The sequence below is a fragment of the Jaculus jaculus genome, chromosome 11 (assembly GCF_020740685.1).
Source record: "Jaculus jaculus isolate mJacJac1 chromosome 11, mJacJac1.mat.Y.cur, whole genome shotgun sequence".
Classification (NCBI taxonomy): Eukaryota; Metazoa; Chordata; class Mammalia; order Rodentia; family Dipodidae; genus Jaculus; species Jaculus jaculus.
In genome coordinates, this window is record NC_059112.1 from 14,989,361 (window position 1) to 15,008,921 (window position 19,561).

At 38.5% G+C, this 19,561-nt stretch overlaps 1 protein-coding gene across 1 annotated transcript in view; it reads left to right on the forward strand.

Moving 5' to 3' along the window:
* The window catches only part of Chic2 (cysteine rich hydrophobic domain 2), a 46,342-nt gene extending 27,011 nt beyond the window's left edge, over window positions 1-19,331 (forward strand). Inside the window, exons 4-6 of the mRNA XM_004658704.2 lie at window positions 14,492-14,548; window positions 14,712-14,771; window positions 17,999-19,331. Coding sequence (XP_004658761.2) covers window positions 14,492-14,548; window positions 14,712-14,771; window positions 17,999-18,049 — 168 coding nt within the window. The 3' untranslated portion in view covers window positions 18,050-19,331. The remainder of the gene's footprint in view (window positions 1-14,491; window positions 14,549-14,711; window positions 14,772-17,998) is intronic.
* Window positions 19,332-19,561: the final 230 nt, after the last annotated feature.

Sequence of the window (19,561 nt, forward strand, 5' to 3'; positions counted from 1 at the left end):
AAAGGCGTGCACCACCACGCCCAGCTTTTTGTTTCTTTTTTTGCAACTGTGTGCTTCCTGTAGAATGTTTAGTAAGAAGAATGGGGCTCGTTGTTCAATTCTTATTTTCTCTTATGATTTTACTTTCATTAATTTTTATTGCTTTTAATATTTTGTTTATTTATATGAGGGAGAGAGAGAATGAATATGGGCATACCAGGCCCTCTTGTCACTGTAAATGAATTCTAAATGATGCATGTGCTGCTGGCTCCACATGGGTACTGGGGAATTAAACTTGGGCCATCAGACTTTGCAAGCAAGCACCTTTAAACATTGAGCCACCTGTCCAACCCTGATTTTTGTTTCTGTTTTAATTTTTAAATATTCATTATTTATGAGAGAGAGAGAGAGTATGGGCGCACCAAGGCCTTTTGCCACTGCAAATTAACTCCAGATGCATGCACTATTTTGTGCATCTGGCTTATAAGTGGGGAATTGAACCTGGGTCTTCAGGCTTTATAAGCAAGTACCTTTAACAGCTGAGCCATCTCTCTAGCCTCTGATTTTTCTTTTTATTGGTTGGTTGGTTTGTTACAAACCTACATCTTCTATATGTAGATCTGTGGGCCAACACTGTAAGATCTGTCTCTCCCTTCTCAAGATAGTGCCTGTGAGAGAGTTGTGTCCACAAGATTGTCTCTCCATAGGTCAGTACTCAGAGCACAGTTCTTTGTGCACAGTTCTCCGGGAGAGCTACTAATCACTACCAAAGACTTAAGAATCAGTGGGCAGTACCATGGGCAGGAAAGAGTAGGTGTTCTGGGAAGAGACTCTCTTTAAACAGCAGAGGAAGAAACAAAGCAAACTTCACACCTACACACACGGCACTCACATCATTATGTCATCAAAACAAATTACACCACCTGCTTTTCCTTTTCTTTCTGATTTCTTCTTCCTTCCCTCCATCTCGCTCCCTTACTGTCCCTAACAGAAAGAATCCACCTGGATCTTCTTCCATGGCCTTCTATCCAGAGTGCTATCTACCTAACTAGAGTTTATTTACTTGCTTTTTTCTTTATATATATATATATATTTTTTTTTTAAAGTAATTTTATTTATTTGCAAGCAGAGATAGAATGGGCACTCCAGGGCCTCCAGCTGCTGCAAACAAACTCCAGATACATGTGCCACTTTGTGCATCTGACTTTATGTGGGTACTGGGGAATTGAACCCAGGTTGTTAGGCTTTGCAGGCAAGCGGCTTAACCTCTGAGCAATCTCTCTTGACTGTTGTTGTTGTTGTTTTAACTTTTAATTTTTTTTTATTTATTTGAGAGAGTGAAGGAGGGAAAGAGGCAAACAGAGGAAGAAAGAGAGAATGGCACACCAGGGCCACGAAGCCACTGCAAACCAATTCCAGGCACATTGCCACCTTGTGCATCTGGCTTACATGGGGCTTGGGGAATTGAACCAAGGTCCTTTGGCTTTGTAGGCAAATGCCTTAACTGCTAAGCCATATCTCTAGCCACCCCCCTTTTTTTATGAGGTAGGTTTTCACTGTAGCCCAGGTTGAACTGGAACTCATTCTGTAGTCCTAGGCTGGCTTCATACTCACTGTGATGATCCTCCTACCTCTGCCTCCTGAGCTTCTAGCCATTGCAAATGAACTCCAGATGCACGGGCCACCTTGTACCTTTGGCTTACGTGGGTTCTGGGCAGTTGAACCTGGTCCTTGGGCTTTGCAGGCAAGCGCCTGAACTGCTGAGCCATCTTTCCAGTCCTCTCCAGCCTTTTAAACAACTTCTTTAACGTGAGACTTTAAATTTTTTACTGGGGGATGTGTGTGTGTGTGTACACTTGCCACTGCAACACTGCAGATGAACTATCACACACTTCCTCCACGTTTTGGGTGTGGCTAGGAAATTGAGCCATTGATGCCTATCCAGCACCTTTGTAAGGAAGTGCCCTTAACCTCCAGACCATCTTCTTATGAGACTTTTCAGGGCACTATTTTATCATTGAACTTAAATAAAAATTATCTGTTTACACATGTGGGTGTGTGTATTGGTGTGCCAGGGTCCCTTACCATTGCAGATGAATGCCTGTTTGGCTTTACGTGAGTACTGGGGAACTGAACTCAGGTCAGCAGACTTTGTAAGCAAGCGTCTTTAACTGCTGAAATGCTGAGCCATCTCCCAGCCTCTCGTTATTGAATTTTATGTTTTCATGAAATTTGTCTGTTTTATCTAAGATAACGAATTACAGGCACACCCTTCATAATATTTACTAATTGTCCTTTTAACTCCATTTAAAAATGTTTAGTCATCTCATTGTTTGTATTCCTGAAATGGTTCATTTCTTTAAATGTCAGTCTGTCTGCCTCCTTCCCTGCTCCTTTCTTTTGACAATCTAGTTAGAAGTTTATCAATTCCATTGATTCCCTCCTCCCCAAATACTAACTTTTGGTTTGAGTGTTTTTTAAATTTTGTGGTTTGTGTTTCATTGGTTTTGCTTGCTTTTATTATTTTCTGTCTTATTCTGGTTTCAGTTTGCTCTTTTTCCACTTTCTAAAGGGAGAAGTAAAAGCCAGGCATGATGGCGCACCCCTTTAATCCCGACAGGTTAGGAGGATTGCTGTGAGTTTGAGGCCACTCTGAGACTATAGAGTGAACTTCAGGTCAGCCTGGGCTAGAATGAGACCCTGCCTCTGAAAAACTAAGAAGAGAGAAAGGCTTGAGGTCTTTTTTGGGATAAGTATTTGATGCTATAAATCTCTTCCTGATGAGTGCTGCTTTAGTAGTAGCACACAGACTTGGTTCGTCCTCCCTCCCTCCCTTCCTTTTTTTTTTTGTTTTTTTTTTTTTGTTTTTGAGGTGTGGGTCTCTCCGTCTCTAGTCAAGCTGACCTGGAATTCACTATGGAGTCTTAGGATAGCCTTGAACTCACAGCGATCCTCCTACCTCACCCTCCCAACTGTTGGGATGAAAGGCATGTGCCACCATGTCTCCTTGGTATTTAGCTCATACTAATTTTTTTTGTTGTTGTTGTTTTTGAGATAGGGTCTCGCTCTAGCCCAGGCTGACTTGGAATTCACTGTTCAGTCTCAGGGTGGCCTCGAACGCTCAGTGATCCTCCTATGTCTTCCTCCTGAGCGCTGAGATGGTGGTGTGTGCTACCACACCTGGCTCATTTTACTTTTTAATTTTGTCTTTTGATTTAACAGCAAATCTCTAACTATATAATGGCACGTTTGTCTTCACAGTTCATGCTTCATATATTGTGACATTCTCTCTTTCATACTCTATGAGGATTTTTGTATCTATGTCATGAATTAACCTATATATTATTATGAAATCTACCTTTGGTTCTTTCTAAATTTGTTTAATATTAGTGTGGGCATTCCAGCTTTGTAATTAACATTTCCTTGGTGTTTCTTTTTCCATTCTTTCAGCTTATTTTTGCTTTTTATTTAAATTCATGCTTTATAGATGATTGGGTATTTTAAAGAATTTGTGCATTTGAGTGTGTGCATGTATGTATATGGGCTTGCTTGTTTCTCTTGCCACTGCAAAAAAACCCAAAAAACAATAAAACATCTTTAACCACTAAGCCATCTCTCTAGCCCTAAATATTAGGTCTTTTTAAAATTCTTTTTTATATTTTATTATTTATTTAATTTTTTTGAGGCAGGGTCTCACTCTAGCCTACACTGACCTGGAATTCACTATGTAATCTCAGGGTGGCTTTGAACTCATAGTGATCCTTCTACCTCTGCCTCCTGATGAGTGCTGGGATTAAAGGCGTGCACCACCATGCCCAGCTGGATTTATATCTACCTATTTAGTTTGGACTTTTGAGGTAGGGTCTCCCTCTTTCACAGGCTGACCTGGAATTAGTCTCATGCTGTCCCAAACTCATGGTAATCCTCCTACCTCTGCCTTCTGAGGCCTGGGATTAAAGGCATAAGACGTACACCACTGTGCCTGGCAAAATTAGGTCTTTTTTTTTTTTTTAAGTTTTTCTTTTTTTTATTTGAGAGAGAGAAAGATAATGAATGAATGATGGGAATGAGAATGGGTACACCAGAGCCTCTAGCCACTGCAGATGAACTCAAGACGCATGTGCCTCTTGCCTTATGTGGGTACTGGGGAACTGAACCTGGGTCCTTAGGCTTTGCAGGCAACTGTCTTAGCCACTGTATCATCTCTTCAGCCCAAGATTAGACTTTTTTTTTTAATTCAGTCTGGGTCTTTTCATTCACTCTGTGTCTCCCCAATGTTTTGTTTTTGTATGTGTGTTTTTGTGTTTCGTATGTGTGTTTGTGCATATAGTGTGTGTCTGCGTGTTGGGGCAGTGCATGTAGAGAGCAGAGGACAGCCTTCAGTGTTTTCCTCAGGAACACCATTGACCTCTTTGAGATGGTCTCATGGATGGAGAGCCCACCCATTAGACTAGCTAGCCAGTGAGCTCTAGGGGTCCTCCTGTCTCTCCTCCCCAGTGCTGGGGTTCTAGGTGTTGCTGCCATGCGTGACATTTTAAGGGCATACTAGGGTCAAAGTCAAGTCCATGTGCTTGTGAAATGAGCACTTACTCCCTGAGGTGTCCCCCAGCCCTATCTCTGCCTTTCAAGTAGGACTTGGAGCATTTATAGGTCTTATGATCATTGATACATTGGGTTAACTATTTCATTTACTACTTTGTCTTCTGCTCTTAATAATTTCTGTATTCTCTGCCTTTTAAAAATGATTCACATTGGTAAAATTAACATAGTTATTCAGTAATATTTAACATATCCTCTGTTAACATTCTATCACTCCAAAGTAAAATTCTTTATCTCTTCCTCACCATTGACCTCCTATCTGCAGCTCCCGATAGCTACCAGTCTGTTTTCTTTCTCTGAATTTGTCTCTTCTAGATATTTCATATACACGGAATTATACAATGTATAACCTTTCCATTTGCTTTCTTTTACCTTGCATAGTGTCTTAGAGATCCATCCACATTGTAACATGTTTTTATGGCTAAATATTTCATTTGACACATTGCATATGCTATCCATTCATTAATGAATATTTAAACTGTTGGCACCCACAAGAAGACTGGCACTGTATGAGGGTAGCATGCATGTGTTTATCATGTTCAGTTCTTTTGTGGATATACATAGGAGCAGGGCGGGGGCATGGGGTAAGTTGTGCTTTGTTTCACAACGAGTCAGAGCGGTGTTCAGGTTAGTTATCTCCTTCTAGTGAGGCATGACTGTCACTCTGCCCAGTAGCCTGTAAGTCTTCACTTTGGCTGGTATAAAGAGACATTTTGCTAGGCCTTTATGAGCACTTGTCACTTCAACTTTTGTCTGCTTAGTTCTTTACCTGACCTCTGGTAGGTTTTCTTAACTCACATACTGTAGCAGTTGCATTCTTGTTGCTAGGCCAAGACACCTGTAGCAGCTTATGGGAGAAAAGGGCTTATTTTAGGTTTACAGATTCAAGGGGAAGTTGCATCAGGGTGATGGCTTATATCAGCAATAGACTGGGGGCAGCCTAAGTGAGCTAGTAGCCCGAGGGTAAGACTAATAATAAATCTGCCCCCAGGGACACACTCCCTCCAGCAAGGCGCCAAGGTTCCATTAACTGGGAGTTAATCTGTAGGAGGCTTAATCACAAGCACTGAGGCAATAGGGACATTTTACATTCAAACCAGCACACATGCACTGTTTAGTTCTCATTCCAGTATGCTGAAGGGACCATTTGCAAATCTGTGGACTTCATTCTTTGTGTTCCACTGGAACCCTGGTCTCCCCACCTCTGACTCCGGGGATACCTGGGCTTAAAGACCTGGTTTCCCTGCTCTTCACTGTGACCTGGCAGCTCTCTTGTGTTAATAAGCTATCGCCTGTCTTGCTTACTTGTGTCTTCTTCTCTTGTTCATTTTCTTGAAAATGGTTTCATGTTATATCTTCTCTCTATATTTTTGTTGTTGTTTTAGGCTAGGAAGTGAGTCTAGTATCTAGTGTTAAACCTTGGATAAAAACAAATTTTGAACATCTCTTTGTCATAAACATGTAAGTATGATAATAGATGCTGAAGATAGAAATATTTATGTTAATGCTTTCCACACCGACTATACAGTCTGTTTAGAGAAATGGTTAGCTTACTGCAGAGGTAATTTAAGTTTGTAGGTAGGTACTTTTGCCATTTTTCATAAAGTACCACTAGTTAATAACAGCAGGTAAAGATTCTTGGCTATACTTGGAAAGATGTTCATTTAAATTTCTTTCTTTCTTTCTTTCTTTTTTTTTTTTTTTTTTGGTGAGGTAGGGTCTCACTCTGGGTCCAGGCTGACCTGAAATTCACTATGTAGTCTCAGGGTGGCCTTGAACTCATGGTGATCCTCCTACCTCTGCCTCCCGAGTGCTGGAATTAAAGGTGGGCACTACCATGCCTGGCTTCATTTGAATTTTATATTCTATTTATTTATTTATTTATTTATTGAAAGGGCCTCACTGTAGCCCAGGCTGGCCTCAGACCCACAGCAATCATCTTGCCTCAGTCTCCTGAGTGCTGGGATTACAAGTGACACTCCACCTGGTTTGTATGTTTTAATAGAAAATATTTAAAATTAAAATACCTTTTCATTGAGTAGCATTGATAATATAGGAAGATGTTAGGCTAATATGTCCTCCTCTCCTCTCTGTCTGCTTGCTTGCTGTCCAACTGTCTGACAGGGTCTCACATGTCTCAATCTGGCCTTGAATTTGCTGTGTAATGAGAAGTGACCTTGTACTCCTGATCTTCCTGCCTCTACGTCCTGAGTGCTAGGATTACAGGTGTGAACCACCATTCTTGGTTTATATGGTGCTGAGGATTGAATCAAGGGTTTCTTCTTAACTAAACATTTTCTTACTTATTTGCATACACATATATGTGGAGGGGGGAGAGGGAGGGAAAGTGAGAGAATTATCATGAGAGGACTTCTTGCCACTGCAAACACATTCCAGATGCATGCATCACTTTGGGGGTATCTGGCTTTATGTGGTCACTGGGGAATGTAACCTGGGCCGTCAGACTTTGCAAGTAAACGCTTTTAACTGCTGAGCCATCTCTCCAGCCCCCTAAATCTTTTGTTTGTTTATTTGTTTGTTTGTTTTCTGTTTTTGTTGGTGGTTGTGGTGATTTTTTGAGGCAGGGTCTCACTCTAGCTGAGGCTGACCTGTAATTCACTATATAGTCTCAGGGTGGCCTTGATCTTCCTACCTCTGCCTCCCAAGTGTTGGGATTAAACATGTGTGCTACCATACCTGGCTCAGAATTTTAAAAATACTTTATTTAGTATTATATGAGAGAATGAATAAATGAATATGAATGGCCATGCTCGGCCCTTTTCACTACAAAAGAACTCCATTTGTATGCTCCATTTTGTGAAGCTGGCTTTATGTGGGTACTAGGGAATTGAACGTGGGCCTAAAGGCTTTGCAGGCAAGCAACATAACCACTGAGCCATCTCTCCAGCTCCAAGGCCAGCCATTTTCAGTGATGATGGATGTCTGGTCCAGTCATCAGAGCTACTTCTGATTTGACTTGTGGTTGTGACCATGTTCATTATAATCTCAAAGGAGAAACAAACCTTGTTACCAAAAACACAAACAAGCCAGGCATGGTGGCAGGCGCGGTGCCGCACCCCTTTCATCCCAGCCCTTGGTAGGCAGAGGTAGGAGGATCACTGTGAGTTTGAGGCCACCCTGAGACTATACTAAAAAAAAACCAAAACCCAACAAGCATTCCAGTAACGTGTGTGTGTGTGTGTGTGTGTGTGTGTGTGTGTGTACACGTGTGTACCTAGCTCTACTACAGGTAGTTGGTTTGTATGAGATGGATAAAAAGACCAAAATTAAAAGGTTTCTTTCTTTTCTTTTGGTTTATCAGGGTAGGGTCTTGCTCTCGCCCAGGTTTACCTAGAATTCACTAAATAGTCTCAGCGGGGCTTCAAACTCTGGCTATACTCCTACTTCTGCCTCCTCCGAGTGCTGGGATTAAAGATGTGCTCAAAGATGTGCTTTTTTAATTTTTTCTGGAGAACTTTTAGCTTTCATCATTCATAATGTAATCAGTGTAATCTTGAAAAGTTAGAAAGCATTTGCTAACTTGATGAAATTTCATTTAGCCATGCCAAAATGTTCTTACCTGCTCCTCTCCATACATTACTTAAAAAAAATTTTTTTGTTCATTTTTATTTATTTAGTGGAGAGCAACAGACAGACAGGGGCAGATAGATAAAGAGAGAGAGAATGGGCATGCAAGGGCCTCCAGCCACTGCTAATGAACTCCACATGTGTGTGCCCCCCCTCCCCCGTGCATCTGGCAAATGTGAGTCCTGGGAAATTGAGCCTCTAACCAGGGTCCTTAGGCTTCATAGGCAAGCACTTAACCGCTAAGCCATCTCTCCAGCCCTCCATACATTATTTAAGAGTACTGAATACTGCATTGATTTTTTAAAAAAGATATTTTATGTTTTTGTGAATGAGAGATAGAACGAGACAGAGGGAGAGAGAGGGAGGGAGGGAGGGAGGGAGGGAGGGAGGGAGGGAAATTGGGCGCACCAGGGCCTCTAGTCACTGCAAACAAACTCCAGATGTATGTGCCATCTTGGGCACGTGGCTTTACTTAGGTCCTGGGGAATTGAACTTGGGGTTTTAGGCTTTACAGGCAAGTGCCTTAACCACTGAACCATCTCTCCAACCCAAAGATAGGGTGTTTTTTTTTTTTTGTGTGTGTTTTGGTTTTGCGAGGTAGGGTCTCACTCTAGCCCAGGGTGACCTGGAAGTCACTATGGAGTCTCAGGGTGGCCTCGAACTCATGGCAATCCTCCTACTTCTGCCTCCCAAGTGCTGGGATTACAGGTGTGCACCACCACACCCAGCCCAAAGATAGTTTTTTTAAAAAAATTATTTATTTATTTATTTATTTATTTGAGAGCGACAGACACAGAGAGAAAGACAGATAGAGGGAGAGAGAGAGAATGGGCGCGCCAGGGCTTCCAGCCTCTGCAAACGAACTCCAGACGTGTGTGCCCCCTTGTGCATCTGGCTAACGTGGGACCTGGGGAACTGAGCCTCGAACCAGGGTTCTTAGGCTTCACAGGCAAGCGCTTAACTGCTAAACCATCTCTCCAGCCCCCAAAGATAGTTTTATAAGCAAAATACTAGCAATGCTTAGTTTATCTCCACCTAACAACCTTACTTTTTTGTTTTGTATTTTGTTTTTCCAAGGTAGGGTGTCACTGTAGCCTAGGCTGGCCTCAACTCACAGGATCCTCCTTCCTTAGCCACTCTGTTGTTAGGACTGAAGATTTGAGCCACTGTGCCTGGCTTACATTACAGTCTTAACTTGTCAACAGTGTTCTAATGATACTGCAGGGAATATTTTAGTGTTGCTGGTTTTAAAAATTTTTTTTAGTTTTTTCTGTTGTAAACAATATCCTATGGTAATGGCCTCCCTCCCCCCACTTTCCCCTTTAAGTTATTGTTCATATACAAATCTTAAAAGGAGCTTTTACATACAGGAAGGAAATTTGTTTAAATTTTGTCAGAAGTCAGTTTATATTCTTGTTTATCTTGTTGGAAATACAGGTTTGTTATGTTTGTTAATATTGAGATAACCTTTTTAATTTTAGCACAGCACTGAAATCTAAGGTTCAATATTTAATTCAGAACACACAAAAATGAATCAAGTAATTTTCCTTAAATTTCTTCTAAGCTAAAATAAATAAATAATTCTAAATTATTTATGTTTTTTATCCAGTAACTAAATAAACATACTTGTTTTCTTTATTGTCCCAATTTCGGTTGGCACAGCTGTATGTAGACATACCACTTTTATTTAAATGTAAAGAAGAAATTTAACATTTGAAATTTGCTTTTGACACTGATGCCATGAATAAGTCCAATTCAAATAAATTATGATTGTTGGCTTAAGTAGCTAACTTTTGTAATTGTAAAAATTTGAAAAAACATTTTCTCAGTTGATTGTGAATAGATTACAGGTAATGTATATTAAGTAATAGTTGTAATGAATTCATAATTATGTATCTAGCTGGCTCTTTGGTGTCCTGAAAGACTTTATATATTCAGTATATTCAATATATTATATATTGCTCATAACTTGTCTGTGGGGAATAATGGCTTATTCTTTAAAAAATTATGGCATTTAGGGAAAAGTTACAAAAAATGCCTTACAAAAGTTTAATTTTTAGGAAATCTTAATTTCTGTTTAAGTATTTTATTTTTCTAGGTGTTTTTTATGTGTTTTACTGTTTTAAATTTACTTTAGGTTTTTCTTTGGAAGTTATAAGAGTATATAGATCTATTAATTGTTGGTTAATCATCTTCTTAGCCATTTTGTGAATTATCCTAATCTTTATTTATTTACTTTGGAATTTTTAGGCTTAGATTTATTTCCACAGTTCTACCAAAAGTTTCCATGGGACCAAAGTCAATAAAAGTACAATCCAAATGTCTGTCCTTTTGCTCAGCTTAAATCTATTTAATATTAGTATGGTAGTCAAAATGATGTTTGTACATTTGTTATTTTTATTGTGTTATAGCTGAGTGACTACATTAGAACTGAGAAAAATATAACTGTGAAGGTATTGAATGTAGAAATGTACAGTTATTTCTGTCTTAAAAAAACAAACAATGATGTGATTTAAATTGGGCTGCGATGAGGGAGCTTGGTGGGGTTGTAGATGCTGGAGCTGTCCTCTTCCTCTTCCTCTTCCTCTCCCAAACCAGGTTAGTGGCATGGTGTAAAAGTTTCACCAAAAAAAAAAAAAAAAATTGTTTTCCTTTACATGTTGTAAGTTGGTGGTCTTGGTCCTTTTAGCAGAAGAATCCATGACAAAATTAGATTTCTTGTTCATCTTAGGCAGAAGGACTGAGGATTCTTTGGAAAAGAGCCACTAACCTGTCCTCTCACCCCAGGGTGTGAGTTCTGAAAAGGATTAAGGCTCACTGTAGGGAATTTGTACTGAGGCCTGCACTGCCCTTTCCCCTGTTCTTTCAGCTAAGTAGAGATTTTTAGTTCCCATGACTATCAATCTGGTATTTCTCTCAAGCACTAAATTCTTATAAGAAAGCTAATATGGCATTTTTAGAAGCTGACCTACAAGGATAATATTTTGTTGGCCTTTCATGTTGACAGATTCTATACTTACTCTTTCTTATGCATATTAATTTGCGTTAACTTTCTTTGAATTTAGAAGTCATTATAGTCATTTAAAAGTGCAAACTGGGATTTTATATGATTAGGTTTGCTTTTGTAGTTAATGATTTTAGAGTTCAGCTGTGCTGAATTTTGTATTTCATTAGAAATAGCTCTGTGCAACCCCGTGGACAGCATGGACAACAGCTTCTTCCGCTTTGTTTATGAACAACTGCAGCTTTCTTCCCAATGAAGTTGAGAAGCTTTGGAATTGCTGTTTTAAGTGCTATAGTCTCGTATTTTCTCACCATCTGCCAAATTAGTATTGTATTTTATCTTCAAAATATATTTTGATTTTGTGAACTAAAAATAATTGCAGAATATTAAACTTTCATAGTGGTTAAAGCTTTTTTTTTTTAACCCCATTTAATTTGAGCTTTTGTTTTTACTAGCAAATAATTTGTGGCACAGTTTCTTTACTTTTAAAGTCACTGCTAGAACCGATGTACTTGTCACGTTGGTGCGCTAGAGATGTTCTACTGCAGGCAAGGGTTCCTCTTCCTGGTTTTGTGTGTGCTCACCTGCTCCTTCTCCGTGAGTCATTGAGATGTCAAGTGCCGTGATTAATTGAGCTGCACGTGCAAGTGCCTTTTTTTCACCTGTCAAGCAGAAAGTGCCTTGCTTGCAAGCGCACACGGTGCAGACCCACAGCTTGTGCTCCACACTTCAGCGTGTGGACACACGGTAGTTAGTTGCTTCTTCAGAGTATAACCGAGCAGAGTAGCTTTGCTTTATAATTCTTACTTGTAAGGTACAATTATGACACCGAACCCTATCATTAAACTCCTGATTAGAGGCAAAGAAGAAATTCAGAATTCCTAGATTAGTCATTTGGAATTTTAAGTTAATACTTTGTAATTATCATTTATTCAAATATTGGTAGTTGATTTAAAGTGTTTTTAAGTTGGTAGCACGTGCCTGCATGTCTCATAATGAGATCCATTCTTGCTGTAATATAGCAGCTTAAATTTTGATGAATTGATGATGTGGTAGCAACATTTTTGTCTTTGAGTTATAAATATTTGCACAATGTAGTATTAAGCATGTGGGTCTGACTTTCATATGATTTTTAACCTCAAACAGACTTGGAAAGCTTATTCTCCCTAACCTATTTCTTTTCTTCCTACCCATCCCCTCCTAAACCATCAGTAAAACCTCAAATTGCATTGTAATCTTAATCTATTATTAAAAGGTCCTCGAAAGGAAGATTACAAGGTAGATTCAGGTTTTGAATCAGTTTTACCATTGGTTTAGCAGCGGGTGGGCAGGCAGATGCCTGCTTAGAGTAGAACCTATTGCCATTTTTCACCATTGATAGAGTAGCCTTTCAGAGTCAATGAGCTCTGTCAATGTGAGCTTGTCAAGGCTACAACTTCATAGACCTGAGAGGCGGTTTGAGAGGTCAGCCCTTTTCAGGTTCGCTGTGATGCAAATGAACTTTAATGCTTAAACAACTATTGGAATTTTTATGTCTGCTCCGTGTTCTTTTTTCTTCACAAAGTCATTGACGAGACATTCAGTGCTTTTTAAATTGGAAGTTGCATTGTGCTAAAGACCTAGTACAGATTTACGGAGGGCTGAAAGCAGTTAGATCATGTTCTTTTCATGGTGCGATTAGAATCAAATCGATTTCCCTACAGCCTTCAGCATTCAGATGGCAATTTTAACAAAGCTTGGGGGCTAGACAAGGGACAAAACGACTGAACTGAATGTTAATTACACTCTGCAGCCTTATTTTCTTTTGATTTGGGACTGACTGGCAACTAAATTAACAAAAAGTGTGACCATAACTGCTGCCCTATTTTCATTTAAAAGGAGAGCTGCCTCTAAAAGGCTATCTCTACAAAGAAACAAGTGAGGTCTGCTGATCATTGTTAACTAGGGCACTTTTTTTCCCCTTTAATATTCTTGCCAAAAAGACTGCTTTAAAAAAAAGCAATGTAATAAATTAGCCTTTGACATATTACCCAGAGAAGTAACCAATTTTCTGATTTTCATGACATACGTTTGGAAATGTAAGGCACTACTGATAACATGTCGGTAAGTGTGAATTAGAATTGGCACCTCTGTGACTGTGGTGTGTCCTTAGCATGTTCATTATGCTCAGAGGCAATATTGGAACTAGGTTACAGCACCTACCTCTAAATACATACCAGGTGCTCTGCCACGTGACGTTAAACTTCAACCCGCTTGTCCCTAAGTTTTTCACTTGGCTCTTTCTTGGTTGATGCGCAGATCCTGTGTGGTCATTAGTACTTAGTCATAGTGGTGCAGTCATAGCCAGAGATGGCTTTCCTTCTCTCAAGAAGGCTGCAGCTGCGCTAAGTAGCAGTTGATGCTGATGGCAGTACTGTCACTTCTGCACCTGCAGCTCTGTTAGTCTCATCCTAGCACCTGGCACCGTGAATTATCTTGTGCATTCATAGCCCCAAGCAGGCCGTATTTCAGGCTTAGAGTCTATTGCAGCAGGCAAGTAAAGTCAGTTACTTAGTTGCTTCCTGAAATAATAATATTGGTTTAGGTAAGCCTTTGATTTTAGTTATCAGACTCTACTTTTATGTTAGCTTAATGAAAATTATGTCTCTGTAAATATGTGATAATCAGTAAATCAATAAATTGACTTTAAAAATGAAAACATTATTTTTAAGAACATTTAATTTTTATGACTTTTTTAATTAACTTTGAATTAGTGCTTTTGGTTTTTGATTCAAAATGTAAAGATCATTTACATTTTGTTAACTACCAATGAAATTATTATTATTTTCTTTTCAAGGTAGGGTTTTCATTCTAGCTCAGGCTGACCTGGAATTCACTTTGTAGTCTCAGGGTGACCTCAAATTCTTGGCAATTCTCCTACCTCTGTCTCCTGAGTGCTGGGATTAAAGGCATACTCCACCATGCCCAGCTATTTTTGTTTTAAAATATTTATTATGGAACTTTAATTTCTGTTTAAATATGCAAAATATTTTTAAACAAGTAGGGTTGTAATTTTGAATTTGGTAAGTAATTGCTATTTAGATTTCAGTAATTTAAATCAGTTTGAAACAAGTTTAAAAGATACATATGCTCAAAAACAAAGTCATCTGTTGATTTAAAACAGTTCTCTCGTTGCGATTCCTATTTTGTGCTAGAGCATTGACAGTGATACAGACCATCCCCAGCCACTGTTCACGTCTCCCCTTTCACACACAAAAAGCAGCTGCAAAATAAAATTCTAAAACCAGTCAAGAGTAAACCTTTTCCTCATTTGTCTTCCAGACACGAAGATCGATTGAGAAGTTATTAGAATGGGAAAACAATAGGTTATACCACAAGGTGAGTACCACAGGGTGCAGCTTCGTACTGTTGGGGTCTGAATTGCACAGTATGGAAACAGATGCTTTTGTTGAGCTAAAAATATGAAAGGTGGACAAATGGGTTAGTGTGTGTGCTGTAGAAAATAGGGCTCATTCTTCTTCTTTCTCTCCTCCTTGCCCAGCTGTGCCTGCACTGGAGGCTGAGCAAAAGGAAATGTGAAACGAACAACATGATGGAATATGTAAGTTCAAGGGCTGTTTTGTGAGGTTCTCTATTAAATGATCATTTATTTTGCTTCTGATCTTATTCTTTCCATGATTATTAATCAGTAAAGGTGTCAGGAGCTTAATCTCCTGAGTGCAAGGGTTTTTTACGGTTCACAGATGCATGGGTTTCATGTGCAAGCCTGATTTATAAAGTTATGAATGACTTGAAAACAAGGCTTCACTGTGTTCTGAAAAATAATAAATTAATTGCCAAGATAAAATAGCCTGAATGTGTGTTGATGGAGTGTGAAATTTTAGATGCTGTATAAGAATAACTGCAACTTTGGTTACGCAGCAAGTCAGATATGGCTTTTTTATATAATGCTAATCAAGTTTCCAAGTATGGAAGAAAACCTTTCAGCCAAGCCGTTGGAGCTTAAGAAGCCTTCAGCCTTTGTAGACTTGGACTGCCTGACTGCCTCAGTGGCCTTTGAGGGTCCTTCAAAGTCTTTCTAGAATATGGCTTTGTACCATTATCTTAAAATTACGTAAGCAGGAGAGGAGATGCTGATGGTCCTGTATTTGATCCTTTAAAACATATTTAACTTTACATAGACATAGGCAGTGATTTTATAACTTTAATTTACTGCTTTCATGATTGATTTGAATAATTGTTCTCCTTTGATAAGATTGGGATACTTGAGAAACTTATATATTTTTTTAAATTTCCTGTGAGCTTGAATGCTTTAAGTAGGAAAACGTATTAGATCAAAAGGAAAAGAGTTAAGGCAGATTCTTTGTGAAGTGCCTGGTATAATGTAACTGTAGAATTTTCTCTATCTATTGTATGTGTATATATGTAAATAGTAATTAAAAAGAGTTTAAATAGTTGCAAATTATCAGGTAGCGATTTTTCTAGTGACACTCTTCACTTCCTTCATTATCATATAGCCAGGTCTCATTTCTAGCCTTGACTATAAGGCTACTTTTTAATCTTTTTGTCTGTAACTCACTTTGTCAAGTGAACTGAATGATACAGATTTTCATTTTACTTTATCAGATATGGTAATCTTTAAATGAGAAGAAAGTTGATAAGAAGGACATACTGGAATGTCTCATGTCTTATGTTTTCATCATACATGTTAAAGTCTTTCTAATTTGGAGAGAGGGGGAGATTTAAAAGGGTTTTGTGGGGGAAAACAAAAAGTTTGCAAGTGGGCATGGTGGTGCATGCCTGTAATCCCAGCATTTGGGAGGCAGAGGTAGGAGGATTACCATGAGTTTGAGGCCACTCTGAGACTACTAAAGCTAAAAACAGAATTTTTTTTTTTTTTTTTTTTTTTTTTTTTTTTTGGTTTTTGTTTTTTTGTTTTTCAAGGTAGGCTGACCTGGAATTCACTATATAGTCTCAGGGTGGCCTTGAAGTCATGGCGAGACTCTGCCTCCCAAGTGCTGGGATCGAAGACATGTGCTACCATGCCCAGCAAAACTAGTAACCTTTTAAAGCATTGTGAGCTATATGCTTTGTAACATAATTTTCTTTAATTTACTTTGAATTTTAACATAGAGTACATTTGTATTTTTGATAGTTGAAAATAGAGTAAATAAGCTTCAAAACCTCCCTAGAAGGCATTTTCTTTAAAGTTATAATAGCATATTGTCTTGTAAGAAGAGAATGTCTCGTCTTTACTCAATGGGCTTGAGCCTTTCACTGTGTATCTTTTTTTTTTTTTTTTTTTGCTTATTTTCATTTGTTAAAGATAAACAATTCTCCTTGATTACATTTTTGAATATTAGACATAATATAGAAAAATAGCAACTTGAAACTAACTTTTGTTATCTCAGTATGATAGTATGATTTATAAGAAACAAGTGGAAGATTTCTATGTGTGTTTGAGAGGTTAATGTTCTTTCAACACTATTGAAAATTCAGAGTCAAAGATTGTTTTACATTATGTAGTATAAACTGTAAAATGTAAAAGCCACCCTTGGGGCTTAAAATGTTAAAACCCTTTGTTGAGAGACAGGTTTAAAACACAAGCATTTGTTGAACGTGAATTCACAAGTCATTTAGATAATGAATCATTAAGTTGTAGATGCGGAGAGCCTGCTCATCTGATCTAACCTGCATTTCTAGGTGACGGTGACAAGCACAAGGGCCAGGGAGATCTAGCACAGACGAGGACGCGGGGTGGAAGAGACCTTGGCCAGAAAGCCAGTGGCTGTTTTGTAGATGAAGTCAAGTTAGGAACGTGGCCAGGGTGGCACCTAACTCTCAGTGCAGAATAATCTAGAGTAGGACAAGAATAGTTTTGAACCTGGAATCAAAGTGCCTTCTTGGATGCTACAGACAGTGAAAGCCAGTAGGTGTCAGGAATGAAATGAAGGTTCCTGGCCCACATGGTCAACTGTGCATGGATTCTGTACAGAGTTGGAGCAAGGGGATTTGAATGTAATTTAAGAGAGATTAAGATCAGAATAAAAATTAGCTCATTCATTTTGCTAATTAAAAAAGAGAACTTTGGGTCAGCCTGGGCTAGAGTGAGACCCTACCTCAAAAGAACCAAAAAAAGAGAGAGACTTTGGAAAAAAGAAGTAGCTGGGTGTGATGATACACACCTGTAGTCCTGGGGGTGGGGAGGGAGGAATGGAGAAAGAGGTACACCCTTTCATGTATCCATCCCATGTCCTGGTAGAGAGATGCAAGAGGTTCTAGAGTGTAAGAGAAGCCTAGTGAATTGGATCAAAGGGAGGAAACAGCAGTGACACGGTGGGTTCGCTGCAGACACACAGTGCTGTAGCACCGGCAGAGCTCTGGAGTTAAGACAGCCCCCCCCCCACTTTACACCTCATGATGGTACAAGTCCTGAGATCAGTATGTCCTCGTCTGTCAGGTGAGGACAGCCATGCTTGCCTTCTTGGCTTTACGTCCACCATGTACCATAAGACCTGTTACACAGTTCTCACTCTTTCCGGTCGCTCCGGTGTAGGCTCCTGCTGTGTGACAAGTGGAACTATACCATCCACCTCCACTTTGCTTTTTCAGGCTTTAGTTATTTTAATTGTCTGCCCCGCCATGGAATGGAAGAATATTTTTTCTTTTTTTTTTGAACTTTTATTAGCATTTTCCGTGATTATAAAAAAATATCCCATGGTAATTACCCCACCCCCCGTTTTTTTAAGTGATAGACTATAACTAAGTTTTAAGGTAAAAAAAAAATCTGTTTAAATTGTCTTAAAACTTTTTTCTTTTCCTTTACAGGTCATCCTCATAGAATTTTTACCAAAGACACCAATTTTTCGACCAGATTAGCATTTGCTTTATTTATAGAGACTTTCCAAGTATGTTGTCTTTCCAACGGTGCCTTGCTTGGTGCTCTCCTGGTGGTGACATAACATTGGTTCTACAGAACTGTGTGGTGTTTTTTGTTTTGTTTTGTTCTATTTTTTTAAATAACCGCATGTTCTATGTGTGTGTTTGTCAGACTGCAGGTTGTTTCCTACAGATGTTTAATAAGTTATTGTGCTCCTTCCTGTTATGTATTCTGACTTTCAAGGATTACTTTTTGTATTCTTTAAAAAAATACATTTGAACTTAGCATAAAAAGTGGCCAGCCTTTTTTATTTTATCACCAAGGTATACACAATCAATCCTTTATAAATTCCTTACCATAGAAAACCACATTTCCTATCTCTTCTAACAAGCACGCTGTTTGTATCATTTTCTCTTTCCATTGAAATTTACCATAGTAATTAATTCAAAGTTTACTTTTGGAACCTGACATGACCTTTTTCACACAATTCCTAATGCTCTGTTTACAGCAAATGTTAACACTATGAAGACATGTGTGAAGTTTTGAAAATATTTGTCTTTCAAGGTAGTAAGGCAAGCAAGGTAGACCTGACAAGTGGATGGCCTGTCTGCACATGTCCATCCAGTAGTTCTTGGGCCTCAGGGTCACATTGGAGCAGCATTGCAATCTGTGTCTCTGCAAACAGGAGGATTCTAGTTTCCAGCTTATGAGTTATGTTTATTGTTCATCACATCTTATACATGAAAGTATGGAAAACTCCCTTTAAACATTGGTAAGAAAAAGTCTCCTAATCTAGCATAACTGTAGAATGGCTATATGTTTCTGAAGAGTTTTGGGAAGAAAGCAGAAGTCCTAGAATTAAAAAATAAGCTGGTGGTTAATGTCCCATTGGTATTTAGAACTGATTATTACTAAGGAATGGAAGAGATATTTAATATTATTTTAAATCCATCTATAAGTTTGAGTCAGATTAGCTTTGAAATAAACACACACACACACCTATGTGTGTGTATATATATACATATATATGTGTGTATTTTTTTCCTTTTTGGTAATACCTATTTCCATGTATTTTAAACTTTTTAGATTTCTGAATGGCCTGTTGTTTTTATAAACCTAGAATTATCCATGTTTTAATATGTGTCAAGAACTTGTTCCATGCAACTGTGGTATCGAGCAATAATGTGAATATTTTTGAAATTATATAAACTATGCTTAAGAATTTGTATTAAGAATTGGTACCACTAACTTTTCCCCTTGTATTAAACCTTTTAAATACCAGTTTCATTAGTTTATATACTGTATTTTTTAAAAAGATATTTCTTTGTACTTCTCTCAAGTACTGTACTTCTATATAAATTTGAATAGAAATACCAGTATCTCATGTCCTATATTGTATATGGGACATTAGGAATTATCTTAAAAACTAGGATTTAAGATAAAACAAAAGAATTGCCTAAGGATCATTTCTTCTCATATCTTCCCCTCTTGTAACTTAACAACTTGAGTTC